The sequence below is a fragment of the Chelmon rostratus genome, chromosome 1 (genome assembly GCF_017976325.1).
Source record: "Chelmon rostratus isolate fCheRos1 chromosome 1, fCheRos1.pri, whole genome shotgun sequence".
NCBI classification, from domain to species: domain Eukaryota; kingdom Metazoa; phylum Chordata; class Actinopteri; order Chaetodontiformes; family Chaetodontidae; genus Chelmon; species Chelmon rostratus.
The window spans coordinates 9,148,871-9,167,941 of NC_055658.1; the positions used below are offsets into that span (position 1 = coordinate 9,148,871).

Sequence of the window (19,071 nt, forward strand, 5' to 3'; positions counted from 1 at the left end):
ATGAAAGGAGAGCTGCTACGGTGGAGAGAGAGTGCGGGCCTGCCTGCACGCCTGCCCTGCGATCACTCTCCGCTTCTATGCGTCAGTCTTTCTTTTGCTGCTCTTTCTTTCTGATCCAGTTTGGGTGGAGACAGGTTCACTCCTTCAGTCTGATTGGATTTGTTTATTCTGTGTGTGTGTGTGTGTGTGTGTGTTGCAGTATAATGTGGTGCTTTCCCTGCCTCGTTAGGAAATAACTTTTGAAAGTAAAACAAAAGAAGAGAAGTAGTACACAAAATGTATGAAGTTGTAAATGTTTTTTCTGTTTTTGAATGATTGGAACATTGATTTGAGATCATTTCAACACTATAATCATTGTTTAAGTCTACACCTTTTCCTGGCATCAGTTTTACTACTTTAGTGAATTAGTTAATCAATTAGTCAGTCACTTAAATGGAAACACTATGTTATGAGGGTGTTGAACGTTCAATACATTGAGCCGGTCACTGTCTAAATTGACTGGCTGGCTACCCCCTCCTTGCCAGCTATTGAATCATTTAATTGGAGCAATTAAACCGCCAATCAGGTCAAGCCTCCATTAAATATTTAGAACCTGGCCAATTAGCTGCTCTGGTGCTGGCCTGGACGACCGCAGGTGTGGCCTACCGTCCCACAATGCCTCAGTCTCTGATATCCCATCAGCCCTTGATGCCCCGTTGTGAACCAAGGAGTAAATAATTGAGGAAGAAGTGAGAAATTTAGATGTACTATATTAGCCATTTAAATAAGTTCACAGTCCAGGGTGAAAATGTCATTTGGGGATTCAATTATTTGAAAGTATGCTTTATTAGTTTGTCCAACAGTTAAGAAGCAGTCAAAAGTCAGTGTGCTCACACGACAATATATGGCATATTAAGCACATTATAAGCATCTAATAATCAATTTAATAGTAAATGCAATAATAAACTAATGATCTAATGTATAAATAACTATAACTACAGTTTATACGTCAACCAAAACACATTAAATGATAATGATAATAACGCCAATTGTTGTTTAAACAATACGTGCCCATATGCACATTGAAGCAGGTTTTATTCGCTTCAGCCATTTCTCCTGCACATACTGGCTGTGAAGAGACCACTTCCTGATGCCGTCTCAATTTAACTGATAAGGGAACATCATGAAGCTAGCCACTTGATTTGAATGCTCATATTACCCTTAAATAAACTGAACTAAAATATCACTCATTGTCACTGAGATACAATAATGAGTTAAAACAGTCGAGAATTTTTGATGAGTGGTCATTGGAGCAGGAATATGTGTTATTAAAATAATGTTTCCAATAAACATAGTCGAACCGTTACATAACTGATTTTAAGTAAAATCTTTCATGAAAAAGTTACATCTTAAAGTGTGACTCACTTATGGTATGTATTCCTGAACAGATTACAAGCCAGTGTTTTAAAACACTGTTTCTTGCTTTCTTTCTTTCACTTTCACTCTGTCAAACACAGACACACACACACACACACACACACACACACACACAGGGCACGTGCTGCGTGCCGAACAGGGCTAATGAGGGTTGTATGTTGTGGCGGCTGGTTGGGTCGACACAGATCGAGGTGCCTTCAGCCGTTACAAATCTGTTTGGCTTTTGTCCACTACACAGCAATTAATAACACTGGGGCTGGGGGCAGGGAAGCAAAGGTCACCCATTCAGCCTGACATGCACACACACACTCACACACTTTCACACACATGCACACATATGGACACACATACACGCAAAAGTATGTGAACACATAGCATGAACTTTGACGCACGCATACGTATTGCTTACACACACGCACACACACACAGACAGGTCCTGACCTCTGAAAACATTGCTAGTCAGTTTTTAAGGTGTATTAATGCATGAACGAACAGAAATACACACATATACTGCAAACACACACATGCACCAATTGGTTTGTGAACCAGACTGTCCCACACTAAACCAAAACTTTATATTTTACATTAATAAGTAATATCCCTGTGAGCCAGGTGGACAAATAGGGGCCAAGCAACCTCTATTTTTACGCATATTTAGACACACACACTCACACACACACAGACAAACACACAAGCACATATAGACATACAGCCACACATCCATATGCACAGTCCTAAATTACTGTGCTTAATATTACATAAACACGCACAGACACATTTAGACTCGCTCTCCTTCTCACCAGATGCACGCACACACATGCACACACACACACACACACACACACACACACACACACACACACAGTGCTCTGCATATTTCATTTATTTTGTAATTTAATCTGGTGCTGAGGAAGGAATGAGAATGCAAAGGCAATGGAGACGGTGTTGTGATTTCTTTTTAAATGTCAGTAGCTGCAGAATGTGTTAACCTCACATTACAGACACACTATGAATATTCTGATTCCACTGTGGAGGCTTGTAATTGAAAACAGAAGCTGGGTAGAGAAAGAAGCAGTAGAGAAGAAGAGGAGAAAAAAGGAGGAATATGAAAAGAGAAAAACGAAGGATTGTGGATGAGCTCCGGCTTTACTCTTAGCTGTGTGTGTGTGGGTGTGGGTGTGTGTGTGTTTATTTTCACATTACCATAGCATGTGTGTTTAAGTAATTCCCTTTTTAAGTTATTACCCCCTTGTAACAATGAGGCTGTGTGATTGCGGAATGAAATTGCTGTGTATGGGCTTTTAATGCATCCCATTTAGCCGGCTTCGCTTAACAGATGTCACAGACAGACCTGTCCTGGCTGCGGTGATGAAATATATCCATCATCCTCCCACTTATAGCCCCTTGCGCTCTCACTTTGCTTTTTTCTGTCCAAGCAGTCTCATTGCCTTGTTTTTCTCCTGCAGCTCCTCTGTCTTTCTGTGTCTGTCTTATCATTTGACAGTTTTTTTTATCCATCTGAAGGACACTTCAGGGAACAATCAGCATTTACGACAGAAGACTGTGTTCCAAATACACACTAACATGTGCGCAAATGCACTTGCATGAACTTTGCATTGTGCACATGTCTTTCTTTTATAGATTGTTAAGCTGTAAGGTCAGCTGAATTTCTGGATAATGTGTAGCGTAAAATGTTCGTCTCATGTGATTGTTACAGCAAGTAATAGACTTAAATAAACTGTAGCAGCAGTATCCAGTCATTCAACATATGTGAGTGTGAGAGGATGATGAACTTTTGCTCCCGTATGATTTAGATTGATTTGACTATTTGCCAAATCAAATTATGATGCAATTTTCCTTCTTTAGGCCTACAAGATAATATGACAAACTCTCTGTCCCTTGAGGATGACAGGGCAGTTCAGATGTCCCAATCAGGCCATGAAATTACATCTTAGATAAATAAACTTAATTACTTATTGTATTTTTTTCAGTTATTATACAGTGCTAAGTTATTCTGTTTATATTTGGCTGTGGTCACTGTCAATAGCCATCATGTAAATTCATTAAATGGAAGTTTGAATTTGAATTGCAAAAGTATTCATGTATTGTGTGTTTGCCCTGTAGGAGGGAGCTGGATGAACTTGAGGGACTCCAGAAGAGAGAGAGAGACTGCCTGGAGATGGTGAAAGAGCAGACAGCCAAGGTCTACAAAGCTCACAGGTTACACCACCTCCTCAGTACAGAGCAGGTTGGTCTACGGGAACACAAACACACGCAATGTCACACATTTCACATAAAAACGACTATGATTAGACAAATAATTGACTGAGGCTGATATTAAATTGTGATTCCTAGTTGACCACAGCTACAAAAAATATTTTACATAATTACATTGAGCACCTAAAGCAAACGAAAGTTCTGCACACAGGTGTAAGATGCAAAATGGTACTAGGATCCTAAGTTCCTTAAATAACTGCCTTCATGCACAAAGTGTCACTCTGCCTGCCATCCTCAGATTATAAAATTAATTACGATTAGGGATCTTACCCCGCAAAAAGATTTGAATTATAATTTCTTTCAACTAATTTTTACATTTTTTTCACAAGACACATCTGGCGGGCCAGATGGAACCTCATTGCGGGCCCCACTTTGCCCTGAGCTAGAGAATATACAGATAATGTCACTGACTTACTAGAAACTTTGTCCTAAGAGAGTTAGCATACACATACCTACACACATACATACATTTCCAACGCACATCTTAAGATTTAGAGAACCACACAGCCGTGAGATAAGAGCTACAGATAGGGAGTTCCTCCAGAAACTGGCTGCAGCGAGAAAAACTTTTTTTCTTTTCTTCTTTCGTTAACACAGGTGGTCTGTGTGGAGCTTAGGTGTGTGTGTGTGTGTGTGTGTGTGTGTGTGTGTGTGTGTGTGCATGTACGTGTGTGCCTCTGTGTGTGTGTGTGCATGCACATGACTAAGTATGTGTCTTCATGGCTCTTCTGATGTGCTGAGTGGAGTATTTTAGTGCTTCCCCTGGCACAGGTGTGCATGTATCTGTGTGTGTGTGTGGCATCTACGCAACTCTGTGGCTCCCCACTGGGATCATAATGAAGACAAAGCACACTGGTCACTGTTGATTCAGCACCAGTACTTCTCTCTCCCTCTCTCTCTATCTCTATGTGTGTCTCTCTCTCCCCTTCATGTGCGACCAGTATTGTCATCATCTGGCTTGCTTCCTACTTTCAGCAGGTATCACATTTTCATCTAAGACACTCACATACACACAACTTCCAAACATTTTATTATGCTAAACTGGAGTGCAGTAGATTTTGCATTTTATCAGATTGTGTTTGACTCTCCAAATGCTTTGGATTGGCTGTTTACCCTGATGTTCATTGTTTTTCTCATTTTATACAGTATATAACTATATTGCACATTTTATCAATAAGTAAGAAGGAAAGAAAGCAAGAAGAAAAGTTTGTGTGCTCTTCCCCGCCCTCTGTCCATCGCTTTCTCTCTATATATCTCTCGCTCTCTCTTTCTCTGCATATGGCAGGGGACTCCTTCCCTTCGTAGCTCTGACCTTGTCAGCAGTGAATAGATGGCTCTCCCACACAGTTCATCCTTCCTCACTTCTCGGACCCCAGCCCACACACACACACGCACAAACACTCACACAGCTTACCAAAAGGCCCCAAGTCCCTATGACAGAGACAGAGATGGTGTGTTCCTGGGGTCAACATCATTGCTCTTCCCGTAGCTAGGTTGGTACTTTTGGGCTAGCATGTGTGCATGAGTGTGTTTGTGTGTTTGTGTGTGTGTGTGTGTGTGTGTGTGTGTGTGTGTGTGTGTGTGTGTGTGTGTGTCTTTAGGAGTGGTGAGGATTACGTCTGTGTATGTGTTTGTGTGTCTCCAGCCTTTTGCCCCTTCCTGTTTGAGTAGGCTGTGTACATCCATCCGGAATACATGTAATGAGGATATTTCTCATATTTAGAGTGCCCAACACTTCTCAAGATGCTGCCGAGTGGTCTCTTGCATCAACAATTTTCAGAGATATTTACAAGGATATTTATTCAGTATGGTTGAGTATAGAAGCACTTGATTGTTTAGGACCAAAGGAACAAGTGCAGTCATGCTGCAGTAGTACAGTAATACAATATTTGGCAGAATATAGTGTCAGCATGTGGAGTTGGTGCAATCTTCAGTCAGGTTTCTGGAGGCACAGAGTGACAAGGCACAAATATATGGCACCAAGAATATTCTTCAAGGACATATAACATCCTATTTTTATAGTTGAATTATGGTTGAATAAACACTTTGTCTTCTAAAATAACTGAGTTAGAAGCTATTTTGTAAGATAAGAAGGCAAATATAATTAATTGTAGTGTAATTGTTTTTGATTACATTTTAATAGCTATTGTCTGTTGGCAATATTTATTTAATTTACTGCAGTGATTTAAAAGGTGGCATTAGTCTTATTAGGTTTACATGCCCACAATTATGCTGTGAGTGCAAATAATGAGCAGCAATGGTCTGGTTGCCTACATGATTACATGAACTGAGAACATCCCTCAGTGATTCAGTTCTTGCTGGTGTATGATGCCTGAGGTTTGTCTGTTTATATGGGACCTTATATGCACATTCTGCAAGTAGGTATGGAATGGATTGTTGAAAAGAAGCCCCCATTAATCTACAAAGTCGTGACTCTGGCTTGATCATATTATCATTGTATTTTGATGTATGTGTGTCTGCTAACCAGAGCCATCGAAGTTGCTCTAGTTTTAAACGCACAATGTTATATGTTTTGTTGAGTTGTGTACTTACATTATCTCAAAAGTCAAACTGCAGCTTTGGTTTTCATTGTTTTGATTGAGAGACCCTTGTGGCAGGAATTACATGCTGAGTGGAAAATAATGCATTAGCTGTACTGCCAGCTTTGCGTGGATTTAAAAAAAAAACTACATCAAGATAGAGATCCCTCAGTTAAAAATCTGTTATCCAGGTTTGTCTGCAGCACATGGTCACAGAAATCAGTGTCAGTGCAGTTTCTCTCTACTCTGTATGAAACCCTTGACTTGTGCATCAACAGTACTCATGCTCTAATAATGAAACATTTACTAATTAACTAGCTTGTTAAAACATTATTTTAAAAAGAGTCAGGTTTGGGTCAATATAGTTGGAGCAATGTCCCACTTCTGCCCTTTCTCTCTCCTCTCTCTCTCAGTTGTCCCAGTCTTTTAGAGTGGCCTAAATAGCAAGCAGTGTTATTAGCATATAGAGTAGATACAGAGTCCTCCAACTCAAAGCTTTGGTCTCGTAATTAACGCACAGGCAAAAGGATCACTGTGATTTGAATAATTATTACTGAGGCCGTCTGTGGCAAATCTCTACCCCACTTCAGAACAGGGGAAGCAAAGTTTGTATGTGTGTACATATGTGTGTTTGTGTGTGTGTTGTTCTCATGAACAATGAGATTCATGTCTTTTATAATGTCACATTTGAGAAAGATACAGCTAGGTGATCCCTGTCATCATTTTTTTGTTGTTTGTCTATTCTTGTGTGTGGTACACACTGAAAACAAAAACCTTGGGTTGGCCAAGAGCCATGGTGTATGCATTTGAGGCTGTGAAGATCAACAGCTATTTTCACCGAACACAGAAACAGTTTAGGTTAATATGGATAATATGAACGTCAATATGATGTAAAACTTTGATGCAATATGCCATAGCCCATAATACTTGGATTCAGAAATATACACATGCATGTAATCATATCACATTGCTCATACTGATTCTCTATCTCTCACTTTCACTATTACATCGGATTAACCTTTCTCCCTCCTCATCTCTTGCTCTCTCTCCCTCTCTCTTGTCAGTGCCCAGGGGTCTTCAACTCTCCATTCAGGCCAACCCCCCATGAGATGGAACAACTTCTGAGGCAGGTCAAGTACCAGGCCCCCACCAGGCTGGCCCCCAGGGGCAGGGCTTGTCTCTTGGGCATGCCTGGCCCAGAAGCCCCCAGTTTCACTGGGACTCTTGAATCCCCATGGATGAAAAACACAAGAATCAGCTGCTCCTCCAGGCTCATACTGCCCCCCATTGCCAGCAAGAAACAGCAGGTGAGATGGTTGAAGAGGCACCATACAACATGGGCTATAAGATGGGAGAAAACAGAAAGCAATAGAACATGCGCAAAAGGTGAAAGAGCGTATGCGTTTTATAAGTGTCTAATACTAATTATTAGAGGCTCCCAACATCCCCTTCTTGTCCCACTGGAGATGCGTCTTGATGAAAGCAGAGATCCTTTAAAACTCCTTTTAAAGAAGAATGACATCATTAAAACATGGCAGACAGCTCTCTTGGGGGCTACTGCACAGAGCAGCTTAATGCCTGTCCCTCAGTGAGTTCTATATGTGTGACTGTGTGGCTACAGGATACTATCACATGTTTTTGTACCGCGGTGTGTGTGTATCCCATGTCCCCTTTTCATTTGTGTTCCTCATTATTCAGTGTGGCTTGTCCAACCAGTGTGATGTGACAGGCACACAAAAGATTTGTATCTGAAAGTTTAATGTATGATATAATTTATTTTTAGATGTATTGGACCACTCGAATGTCCAATTTATAATATGCTTCTGAGATAGATATAAGAACAGTGGGAACTATGTCATATTTTAAGGGAGCTCTTTATTGCTACATTAAAGCTTCATTGGCAACTTTTTACTTCAGTACTTTTTGGAAAAAAAACAACATTGTCAAGTTATTGGCTAAACCTCATGCCTTCTTATATATTCAGCAGACAAAGCAACATGGTCGTCCCACTGAAGTTTTCTTTCTTGTTACCTGTTGGATTTCAGTCCAATATTCACTCAGCCTTTTTGCTTGTTTTTTAAAAAGGCGATTTGTTGAAAAGTGCTACTGAGATTTAACATTATGAATGTAAAAAAAGCAAAACAGTGAGTTGAATGTGCCTGGAAGAAACAAAAATCTGAGGAGTAGATTGGCCATTTTTATGTTACAGTGGGGAAAAAAAGCGTAAATAATGACATTAATGATGGGAGAATTCCATTTAGCTGCTTTCAGTTTCAGGGTCCTGGTGTTATGCATGCTGCCTCATCGTCACATTGTCACGGCCGACTCTTAGATAGAACTGAATCATCACAAATGTTCTTTGTAACAGCTGTGTTGACCCGTCATAATGTCTGTTGTGAGAAAGGCCTGTGAATTCAGTGTTAATATCAACCTATGATTGGAGCTTTAAAGCTATGCAGCAGTTGAACCTTGAAGAATTTATCTCAGTACAATTTATTGTAGTCCAGCTGTGCATTTGTGACTGTGTTTTGTGCATGTGTGTGTACGTGTATGATTGTGTGCATGCATATGTGTGTGTATGTTGATGATTTGATGAGGAGCCATCTCACCATTTGTGTTATTTACGCTCTGTAGCTCTTTATTGCAAAGTACTTTCCCTATTATTAGTTTCTAGTAATGTATAACATAAGTGAGCAGAAATGAGGCGTGGCTCTGTCTCATTTTATTAGCTGCACTTCATACACACACACACACACACACACACACACACGCATATGCGTCTCCAGCTGGCTGTAGTTAGGGTGAGTTCATTAATGGTGTCAGGAAAGTCTCCTGGTCCTGACATGGAGAAGAATACATTATTTATCTGTACTTATGCACATCTGTCTTTCTCTGTCTCTGCCTCCCTGTGTTTGTCTGTTGTGTGTGTGTGTGTGTGTGTGTTTGATTAGTGCAGGAAGTCCCCCTTTCTTTCTTTTGCACTCACCCCTACACCCCACACCCCCTCCCTCCCTGGTGTGATAACTATCTAGTGGTGATGGATAAGGTTGAGGTGCAGGCTGTGGAAGTGGTCAGGCCAGGCCACCGATCCCGTGGCGATAGGAGCAAGGACAGGGTCCCCGTCCCTCCCTCTATCTCTCTGCTCTCATCCTCCCTCCTTTTTTAACACAAAACAACAACTGAAGGTCACCTCAAACAAAGCAACAACATTTAAGTTAATCTGCACTTCACAAAGTTTACACACTACTCTCAGAATAGAGCATACACACTTACATAGAGTTACATATTAATGCATGTTTAGAGGCTGCACTTTATTCTCCACCAGACACACAAAAGTTTGAATTTGTTCAGTATTTGCGACCAGCGAACACACATTTTGCATACTGTGTAAAATAACATGAACCACTGACTCTCGATCATCAAAACTGGAATTGTTGTGCTGCTTGTGCTTTTAGAAATGGCAAAAGCTGACTTGTTAAATACATACTGTGTAAATTTGTTTTTCAGTGAGATCACTTTTGCATGTACTTGTTAAGACAGTAACCACTCGATTGAACATTTTTCAGTGCCTTTTGTACAAGAGTGTGACAGGCTGAAGTCTCCAGGGGAGGTTAGTCAGGGAACGGCACGAAAACTTGTTGCTAAAAGCGACTTTTCTTTTGTCTTTGCAACTTTGATATGTCAGCAAGACATCAGCACCACATCACTCCAGGGTAGGAGCCACAATGTCAAGAAGATGTACAAGGAATAAAATTGACGGACAGCTGTTTAAAGTTTAAGTGACTTGTTTGTGAGATGTGGTCTCAAAAAACAGCTGAATAAAGTTAGAGAGAAAGTCAGATGCATATTTCATGCAACTGCATGTCAAACACTTTAAGATAGAATTGAAGATGATGGCGTTCCTTTGTCTTTTTCTTTATATTTATCAACAAATCCTCAGAAAAGACCAAAACCAACAATGAATTTACCCTGTTAGAGGCATCATCTGTGTAGTCTGATATTGCATATGCCTTTGTTCCATAGCTCTTCAGCCTGAAGAAGAATGCAAGAACTGTTAAAACACATAAAAAGGATATGTTGTTGTAGTGATAACATTTAACTTTTTGTTGTCTTGAAAAAAAATTTTTATACACTAACAACACATTTCTTTTATATTTACTTATATATTGAGATCGGTTGTGCAGATTTAGTACAAAGTTAAGTTGTTTTTTTCTTTAATGACTTTAATGCTGTGATAATGTTGCCTGGGTCCCAAAGAAATGATAAATGACATTAAATGTGGAGGGGATATGAAAATAAAGGATATAATCATTGGGTGAAGGTAGAACAGAAGTGTCTCTGGGGTTAATAAGACAACAAAGTAGATGTGCAGCTGAGTGTGCATGTTTTTCTTCTCTTTTCGCTGTTTTGCTCTGTCGCTCCACTCTGTCCCTCACTTTTACTCAGGCATGCCTGGCTTTACTCCTCCTTTCTCTTTCTCTCTCCCAATATGATTTTCTTCATTCTCTTTCTCTCTCTCTCACACTGCTCTGTCTTTGTCTCTGTGTCACAGGAGGAGAGATGAAGAGGATTGGCCTCTGGTTTTAGCAGTAAGCCATCACTACCTGTGGGAGAGGGATCAGAGAACGAAAGGGACGGGGGTCTGAAACAGAAAGATACAGTGATCATTATCTGATTCTTGTGTTTTTGTGTGTGTGTGTGTGTGTTGGTGGTTGTGTTTATTCCAGTGTCTGTTCAGAGAGCCGGGGGAAGTGTGGGAGCAGCGCGTGCATTGTCCTGACCTGACGGTGCATCTGCAGACCTCTCGCACACACCTGGAGGAGGCCCAGAACCAGCTACGACAACACCAGTACGTAAGACTCCACAGAGGCACACTTTTAGAACAATACACAGACGCAGAATACACGCAAAAACACACAAACAAAATTAGATTACAAAAGCATTTTCCTATACAATCACATCACGCATAAACCAGAAGTGTTTCATTAAAGGTTTCCCTTTGTAATGTAATTTTTTTCTGCCATATGCACCAAGGAATACATGCTCGTGAACACATACGTGATTGGACACTCAACACAGTTACAAGCAAATTCATGCAACATTAAGTAGCAAATGGACACATCCTTAATATGAAAACTAATGGGTGTATGCTGGGAGATTATTTTAAGACTGCTTCAGACTGGGGCTTAATACAAACAGTCTCTCCCTGCTTTATTTCAAGGCTTGTATTAGTTTTAATTAGGAATGGTGCATGTGTATGTGTATGTGTCTTTGCTAAAACACTTGGCTATAACCTCATTACTACTCACGGGCTAATCCACTCAGTTGTGTGAGTGTGTGTGTTTGTGTGTGTGTGTGCGTGCGTGTGTGAGTGTGTGTTTAAGTACTGTTATTAACCCCTCTGTTTGATCTGCCTCACACAATAATTTCCCTGACTACAGTAGAAAAGACCACCCAGTTTTCTTTCCACTCCAGCCCTCATTTAGTCTTTTGTCTCACTGCAATCAAATGACACAAGACATTTTTTAAAGGAACTTGCATACCGTATCTGAATTTTCTCCATGTGTCTTCTCACTGTATTTTGTGTTTTTTTCTGGTTGCTGCATTTTCTGTATTGTAGATTCTTGCTCAACCTAATGACTGTATGACTGATATTTTAGTAAAGACTAACCTGAGGTCAGCTGCGACCTTTGTGACATATAACTTTTTGTTGTTGTTTCATGCCATTCGCCAACCAGAGGGACAGGAAGTATGCTCCACCATCCGAGCCACAGAGGCAATTATTTTAGCCAGCCAGCCTACGGCAGGAGCTTCAGATAGTAGATTACACGCTGACTCCAAGATGAGGTAGGTTGTAAACTACAAACTCAAACATTATTATCCGTTTAGTTATCGGGTATATGTACTATGTACCTAAATTAAGTCATCGCTGTAGACCGCACACACCCACCTCGCTATTGTGCTGTACAGACATGTAGAGCTGATGACTGCTTCCTTTTCTGACTGGCCTCTGCACACAGAATCCATCAAGATGGAAAACCCACCCTTAAATCACTTTCACACACAAGCCCTGCATGTTACACAGGATAATGAAGATGTGGCCAACCTGCTTATGAGCCATTTATTTCTGATTGCTTTCATCGTTGTTCACCAAAAATGTAGTGAAGCAAATACATCATGGCTGAAACACACAGTTAAACAAGACCATGTATAAATGTATCTTTCTGTCAAACAGAGCTATTGTGTTTCACTTCATTTAAAGAGGTTGCTGCACTATTTTTGCTGGACATTCAACATAATTGTGAGGGAAATTTAGTTTTTTTTCTTTATATCACCTCATGGTAATGCAGCAACTTAAACTGCGCAATCAAGAGTCAAACGTCTCTGAGATTGAGAAGAACAAAATTTATGGCCGAAAGGGAAAGATCATGTAGTATTTGCTATAGGTTTATAGGAATCCTATAATAATTTTATTGTGATCATACAGTTATTATAGAAACCTGTGTTCACCCTTGCAGATCAAAGTCAATCAATGTCAGGCCTGCGTAAAACCCAGGTTTGGAGTGTGGACATGAAGCCAGGTTAGACGACACTTGTCAACCCCTGCAAACTGATGGCAGTCACGGGTTTATCCTGGGGTTGCCTGGGTTTCGGTCTGAAAGGTATTATTCTCCTCGAAAAAAAAGAGGAAAAACAGAGAAGCAGTGCAGCCTAACCCTTTCAACTTCAGTTACACAAATTTGTCAAAAGTGACAGCAATTTAATAAATCGCCGCTCTCCATCACACGCATATGCACACCCACCCACACACATGCACACAATTCCCAGTTATGCCCTCCACTGCCCCCTCTCCATGTATACGTAAATGAGGTGCATGCATGGGTGTGTGTGTGTGTGAGTCTGTTATAGAGAGAATGTGTGTGCGTGGGCCCTGCGGTCTGGTCCAGGCATTAGGTAATTGACTGTGTCTTTGCTCAAGGCCTTTCATGGATCACCGTCCTTTATTAGCTCACTTCCCAGCACACACACACACACACACACACAAACACACACACACAAAGTTCCCAGCAGCTCCACCCCAACCTCTTACCCCCCACTACCAGCACCCAGACCCAATTGCCTGGAAACGAGGAGTGAAACAAGAGAGAGAGAGGAGCAAGGAAAGAAGGAGAGAGCAGCGACAGGGGAATGAACTAACACGGCCCCAGGAAGTGGAGATAAATAAGTATGGGGAGTGAGTGGGCGGGTAAATGGGGTCTCCTGCAGCTGACAACAGGGGGTGAAGGAGTAAGATCAGTTTTGCTCGGTGCATCTATGCTCTATCTGTAAAATACTGTATTGCTGGAAAGCTTGTGGGGTCTTTGTGCGTTTGTTATCCCATCAAGGGTAATTTAGCTCACCATTCAAATTAGAAACCCTACACACAGAGCAAAACACATTGGCACCAGCCATCATTGAACACAGTTTGCAACAGAGTATCAGTAAGTTTTGGTAAATTTAGTGTATGTGTGTTTGCACTCATATTGCTATTCCCTATCATCTAGCTGTCTCTTTGATGGATGCTGCAAAATGACAGCTAATGTCAAACACACACACACACACACACACACACACACAAACACACACACGCATACTTGTACCGTCATCGACATTATGCGTTCTGTAGCTCCTTACCCGTAACCTTAACCATCACAAACCTAATTCTAACGCTACCCTTAAAACCAAGTCTGCACATTCCAAGAGCACATTCCAAGAGCCCTTTGAAGTTGTGAGGGCTGACCAAAATGCCCTCACTTCCCAAAAATGTCCTCACTCAGTATGTAGCAAGTACAGCCACGCACGCACACAGAAACACACACACACACACACACACACACACACACACACACACAAACATATCATCAAGACCCACATTCATACATTTTGGCTAAACTTGACCTCCCTTTTCTCTGTGATAACATTGCTGCTGCTGTGTGGGATGTTGAAGAAGATGATGAAGATAGCAGCGCCTGTTCTCAGCCCAGTCGTGTCATACTGCTGTCACTCAGAGCTTATCAGACTTCAGATTTTTTCCCTGTTTCGTCTCTCTGTCTGACGCTCCATCTTTCTTTATCTCTCTCTACCTCTGTTTACTCTCTCTCTTCTCTCGCTCTGTGGTAATTAGTGCATTAGTCCTATCGTTGGCATGACCCCCAGCTACAGCAGCAGCCAGCAGAGCTTCTTGTCACAGCTCAGAGGGCCAATGGAGTGGACAGCTCAGCCCTGGTACTCATCATCTTCATACCGTGCCCAGCCAGCCTCCCCCCAGCCACATTATCTAGCTATGTTATCCAGCCATGCTCCTAATTATTTTTCAACCCCAGCCACAGCCCTCTCACCCAGCCTCTGCCACATTACCTAGCCCTGCTTGTAATCATCACCCTAAGCCTTGCTTCAACCCTCTGTACAGCCTGAAGCCTCATCATTAACATAGCCCAGTTTTTTCCTAGTTGCAGACCACAGCTCTCTGGCTTGACCATCACAGCTCTTGGCAGTATTTCATACAGCATCCCCAGTCCAAACTAAGCCCTAGAAATAGACCCTGACTCCTGGACCTTTATTTACCTTAGCCATCTGTGTCACAGTAAGAAAATCTATCAATGCAAATGTAGCCCTGCCTGTCAGGACACTCACACATAATCACATAGATGCTAGTGCCCACCTCTCCAGGAACTCAATGGCCCTGGCTTAGGCCAAAGGGGGCTGTGTAATGGTTGCCCTTTCTCCACCTCCTATGTGCCCTTGCCTTGACTTCCCAGCTTAGCCACTAAAGCTTAGCTTCATAGACCTCAGACCCTCTACTGCAGCTCTGTCCTTCATTTATTCACATCCCCCCATCTTTTGCAAAAGGCTAGGTTTTGTGAGTGAGCAGTGTCTAAACCTCACAGCACTGTAATGTTCATTGTAAATATTAGTTATTTAACTTCTGCACCAGCTAAATGCACCAGTAATAACTAATTTCAAATGCAGATATGGGAAAGCCCTCTCTGTCCATGCTAATTTTGTGGTTGTGTTATTAGCCATGTCACCAGCAGTACTGCCTATAACCATAGTGGAGAGCTAATTAGGAGGCTACGTGCTAATCAAGTACACTGCAGTGAGTGGTCACGTCTGTGTCTGTCTGCGCTCCAAGCCTTTCTTTCCCCTTGCATTAGACTGACACCCGTCACAACTTTCAAAAGCTAGCGTCTGATCAGAAAGAAAAGACACTGATAAACACCACAACACACGTTTGCACAGCATGTACAATCATATGTATACACACGAATACATGCATATACACAGTCCACTGCCAATACCCCAACCACACATACACTTTAATGTTGCCTGAGTGTCGTCCTCATTACTGGCTTTCATGGGAACACACACACACCACACACAAACAAACACACATCCCTTCTTGCCCCCACAGAAACACACACCGTCATCTCCTCCCAGCGAATATGGTGTAGCTTTATTATTGTCGTTTTTGTATTGTGGGTGCAAAGCTTCAAGCAATGGGGACAGGAAACTTGTGTCTGCACACATACAGACACGTGCTGGCTCACTCTAATGGCCTTAGCTAAAATGTATCACCATGATGTACACAACTGATGTATGAGGGATCTTCTTAATGGGAACAGTATTCAGTAGCAATTAATACCTAAACTGAAATAGGCCACAAGTAGAAACAGTGGAATTAGGTGGGGCAAGGGCAGCAAATGCATGAACTCATATGTGTCCACCTTTTATGCGCGTCTGTGTGTGTATTTCCAGTGTTATCGTGTCCATCCATCTCTCCAGCTCTGCTGCATTAGTGTCCAGGTTACTGCGGTGAGAAAGAAAGAACGCTAATTCTCCATAACCATTTTACGGCGTGTGTAAAACTCTGCAGCCCCTTCATTTGCACAGCCATAAAACATTCCCTCTGCCACACTCCTTCCTGCTCAGGACCTCAGATTTATCAATTAACCCAACACTTCGCTTCCATTATGGTGGCATTTTGCACCACGAGGCCTGCATACAGTAACGATGAGGGCCGAGTGCACACAACATGATATTAAATGGACAGTCTCACTTAAATGATTAGCCATCATATTTTGGTGCGACTTAAGAGAATGAATGACATTAGACTTTATTATTTATGTTCAAATCTGTTGGACCTGACTTGACCAGATTAACTCAGGTCACTTCAGGCCAATCTTTTTAGCTTAATTGTATGAATTTGTGTCAAGCTCCTGTTTAAAACTAATAAATTAAATGGTGTTGGTAATTTATGATTAAAATTGTTCACAACTGCTGCCATGAGTAAGATTCAGTAGCAGGTTTAGATTTGTTTCTTTTGGCCTGAATGTAACCTTCAGGCCTGCTGTAAATCAAGGCCTTTTCACAACAAGTCTGAAACAATTTGTAGTCTGCAAGCCAAAAAAGCAAACAAAAGAAAAAAGAAAAACACAATCTGTATGTTGTAGCATGAGGTTAGCAAGACTCAAGTCCTACAATTCAGCAGAAAATAAAGCTGTTCAGATGTACCATCATAAAGAGCATGAAAGAAAATGGGAAAGAAAGTTCTTTAGTCGTGATGCAATGTGCTGCTAAATGCATCTAGCCAAGTACATGAGTTCTCAAACATTCCAAACAAAATATTTGTATAATTAGCATGTATGCAGTGTATATGGCCATTAGAAAAAAGGAACACATGAATGAAACGCAATGCTATGCCCAACAAAAGGAAATAAAAGATAACTACTGTATAAAATGCATTGTCATCATAGTTCTTTTGAGGCAAAGTCAAGATGGGAGATTGCTTTCAGGTTTATTTAGATAGTTTCCTCTCCATGTATACATGGATGTAAGAGAAAGTAGGCAGACAAGCAGGATAAGGATGTCTGTGCTTTTAATGGACCACCTGTCCCTGTGCAGATATGCTCCACTGAACCATACTGTATGTTGTGTGGTATAATCACTGCCTATCTCTATCTCCTGCCATCACTCTTTCTTTCCCTTGCCGTCTTGTTTATTTGCACACTTGTTCTCTTTTTCTCTATCCTCTTCATCTGCAGTGGGTAGCTGCAATTCCCCCCCCCCACCCCCACCCCCCACTGCTTTTCTCACAAGCTATGTGTTGCGTGTGTGTGTATGTGCCATCAAATAACTGAGTGCACAATACACACACACACACACACGCACACACACACACGTACTTGAGGAACATGACAGCCCTCTCATACAGCAGTGTGTTGGTGATAGAAGTCAGCCCTGGCTGTGAAATGCAAATGGACTGTGATGAAGCTGCGGTGTTGACGGACATTGAGGAAGCAGCAGACAGCATACATAGACTTACACGTGTGCTTTGCCGTCAAAAAAGCGAAAAAATACATTTTCTAATAGCAGGTAGAAGATATGTTTTGATTCTCCTGTGTTACCTGTTTCCTCTTACATTTTACATGTTCTGCTTCTCTTGAGGAATTCTAGGCCATTGTTTTGCTCTAAACATCTTTTAAAGTATTTCAGCCATGCAAACCTTTCACCTTTTGCTGACATTCGCCATTAGCTCACCTGCATGATTCTTGGAGAAACAGAAAAGGAGTGACTACTAGGTGACTTCCACAAGACATAACAGTAGAGCACAAACATCTTACACTCTAGATTGTCCAAAAAAAAAGGCCCCTGGTCACGACACAGTGGAAGCCCAGACCATCAGTCTGTGACCTGCTGTGTGGAAAAAGCCAAAGCATAGATGACAGAGTTGATAGCATCTAACATTGTCAAATATCCTGTTAGATAAAGTAATATTACCAATTCAATAGCTTGAATGCTAGACAACCTAGTGTTGACAGACAGTTATGGCAGCGTTCGCTCGCTACCTAATTTTACAACATCGTTACATGGGATCTCTGATATCTGAGGTGCCAAAGGTTCAGAGGTCCTATGTTATCCTTCACATCTCAGTGAAGAAATTACAGCAGTAGCTGTAACCTAGACGTAACTCAGTTCGCCATCTCTTGCACTAGATGATAAATGCATGTTATGTATACAACATGAAATGTATGCATGAGTTAGCTCTTATCAAAAGCAGACGGGACAAAACTGAGTTTTAAGGATTTTTTTTGAAGCTTTTACATTAACAAGGCCATGTTCCATTCAACATGTTGGACACAAAACTCTTGCAACTCTGCTCACACTTGTTTTACACAGTTGGTAAGCAGTGTCATCTTTATGTGAAAGCCGCACATTTGCCTGTGGCATAAAACGGTTTGTGTGTGTGTGTGTGTCTTATTGCAGGCTTATATGCTCACTAGCCAGCACAGGGAGCGTAGGGGGGTGGAAAGGGAAGCAATCACAAACACTTAAACCTGCAAATGGCCTTGATGTCCTGTGCTAAGCAGCCTGTGTTGACTGATGAGCCTGTTAACCCTGGCTGAAACAACTCCAGCACAGGGGATTAGACAGCAACGCTGGTCCCGGCTGTTCCTGGCCCATTTTGCATGGGAATTGTGCATATTTAATCTAAGGTGTGCCGAGGTGCAAAGACAAGCCCCCCTCTTCTACGTTTCTCATTATAGATGTGTAATAGCACCCTGAGGCTGGGGGCCTTAATTCACCAGCCCCAGTCTTAATCTTACCCTCAGTCTCAGCCCCCACCTTTCCCCAGCGTCTACTCTCAACCCAAATCAGTCCTAGTCCCAGCCTCTTCCAAGCTGTGTCTCTCTTAGTACTTTCCTGCCTTGTGTGTTAGCTAAGATTACCCTTTCAAGACAGCAAGCAGCCCAGCACTGCAACACAAGGGGCTGTACTGGTGAATGTGTGTTTTTTCAGG

At 41.7% G+C, this 19,071-nt stretch overlaps 1 protein-coding gene across 1 annotated transcript in view; it reads left to right on the plus strand.

Annotated features, from left to right (window-relative positions):
• Window positions 1-19,071, plus strand: part of spata17 (spermatogenesis associated 17) — a 34,153-nt gene that overhangs the window by 9,135 nt on the left and 5,947 nt on the right. The window contains exons 6-9 of the mRNA XM_041942718.1: window positions 3,541-3,664; window positions 7,298-7,540; window positions 10,961-11,082; window positions 11,972-12,080. Of these exons, the coding sequence (XP_041798652.1) occupies window positions 3,541-3,664; window positions 7,298-7,540; window positions 10,961-11,082; window positions 11,972-12,053 (571 nt within the window). The 3' untranslated portion in view covers window positions 12,054-12,080. The remainder of the gene's footprint in view (window positions 1-3,540; window positions 3,665-7,297; window positions 7,541-10,960; window positions 11,083-11,971; window positions 12,081-19,071) is intronic.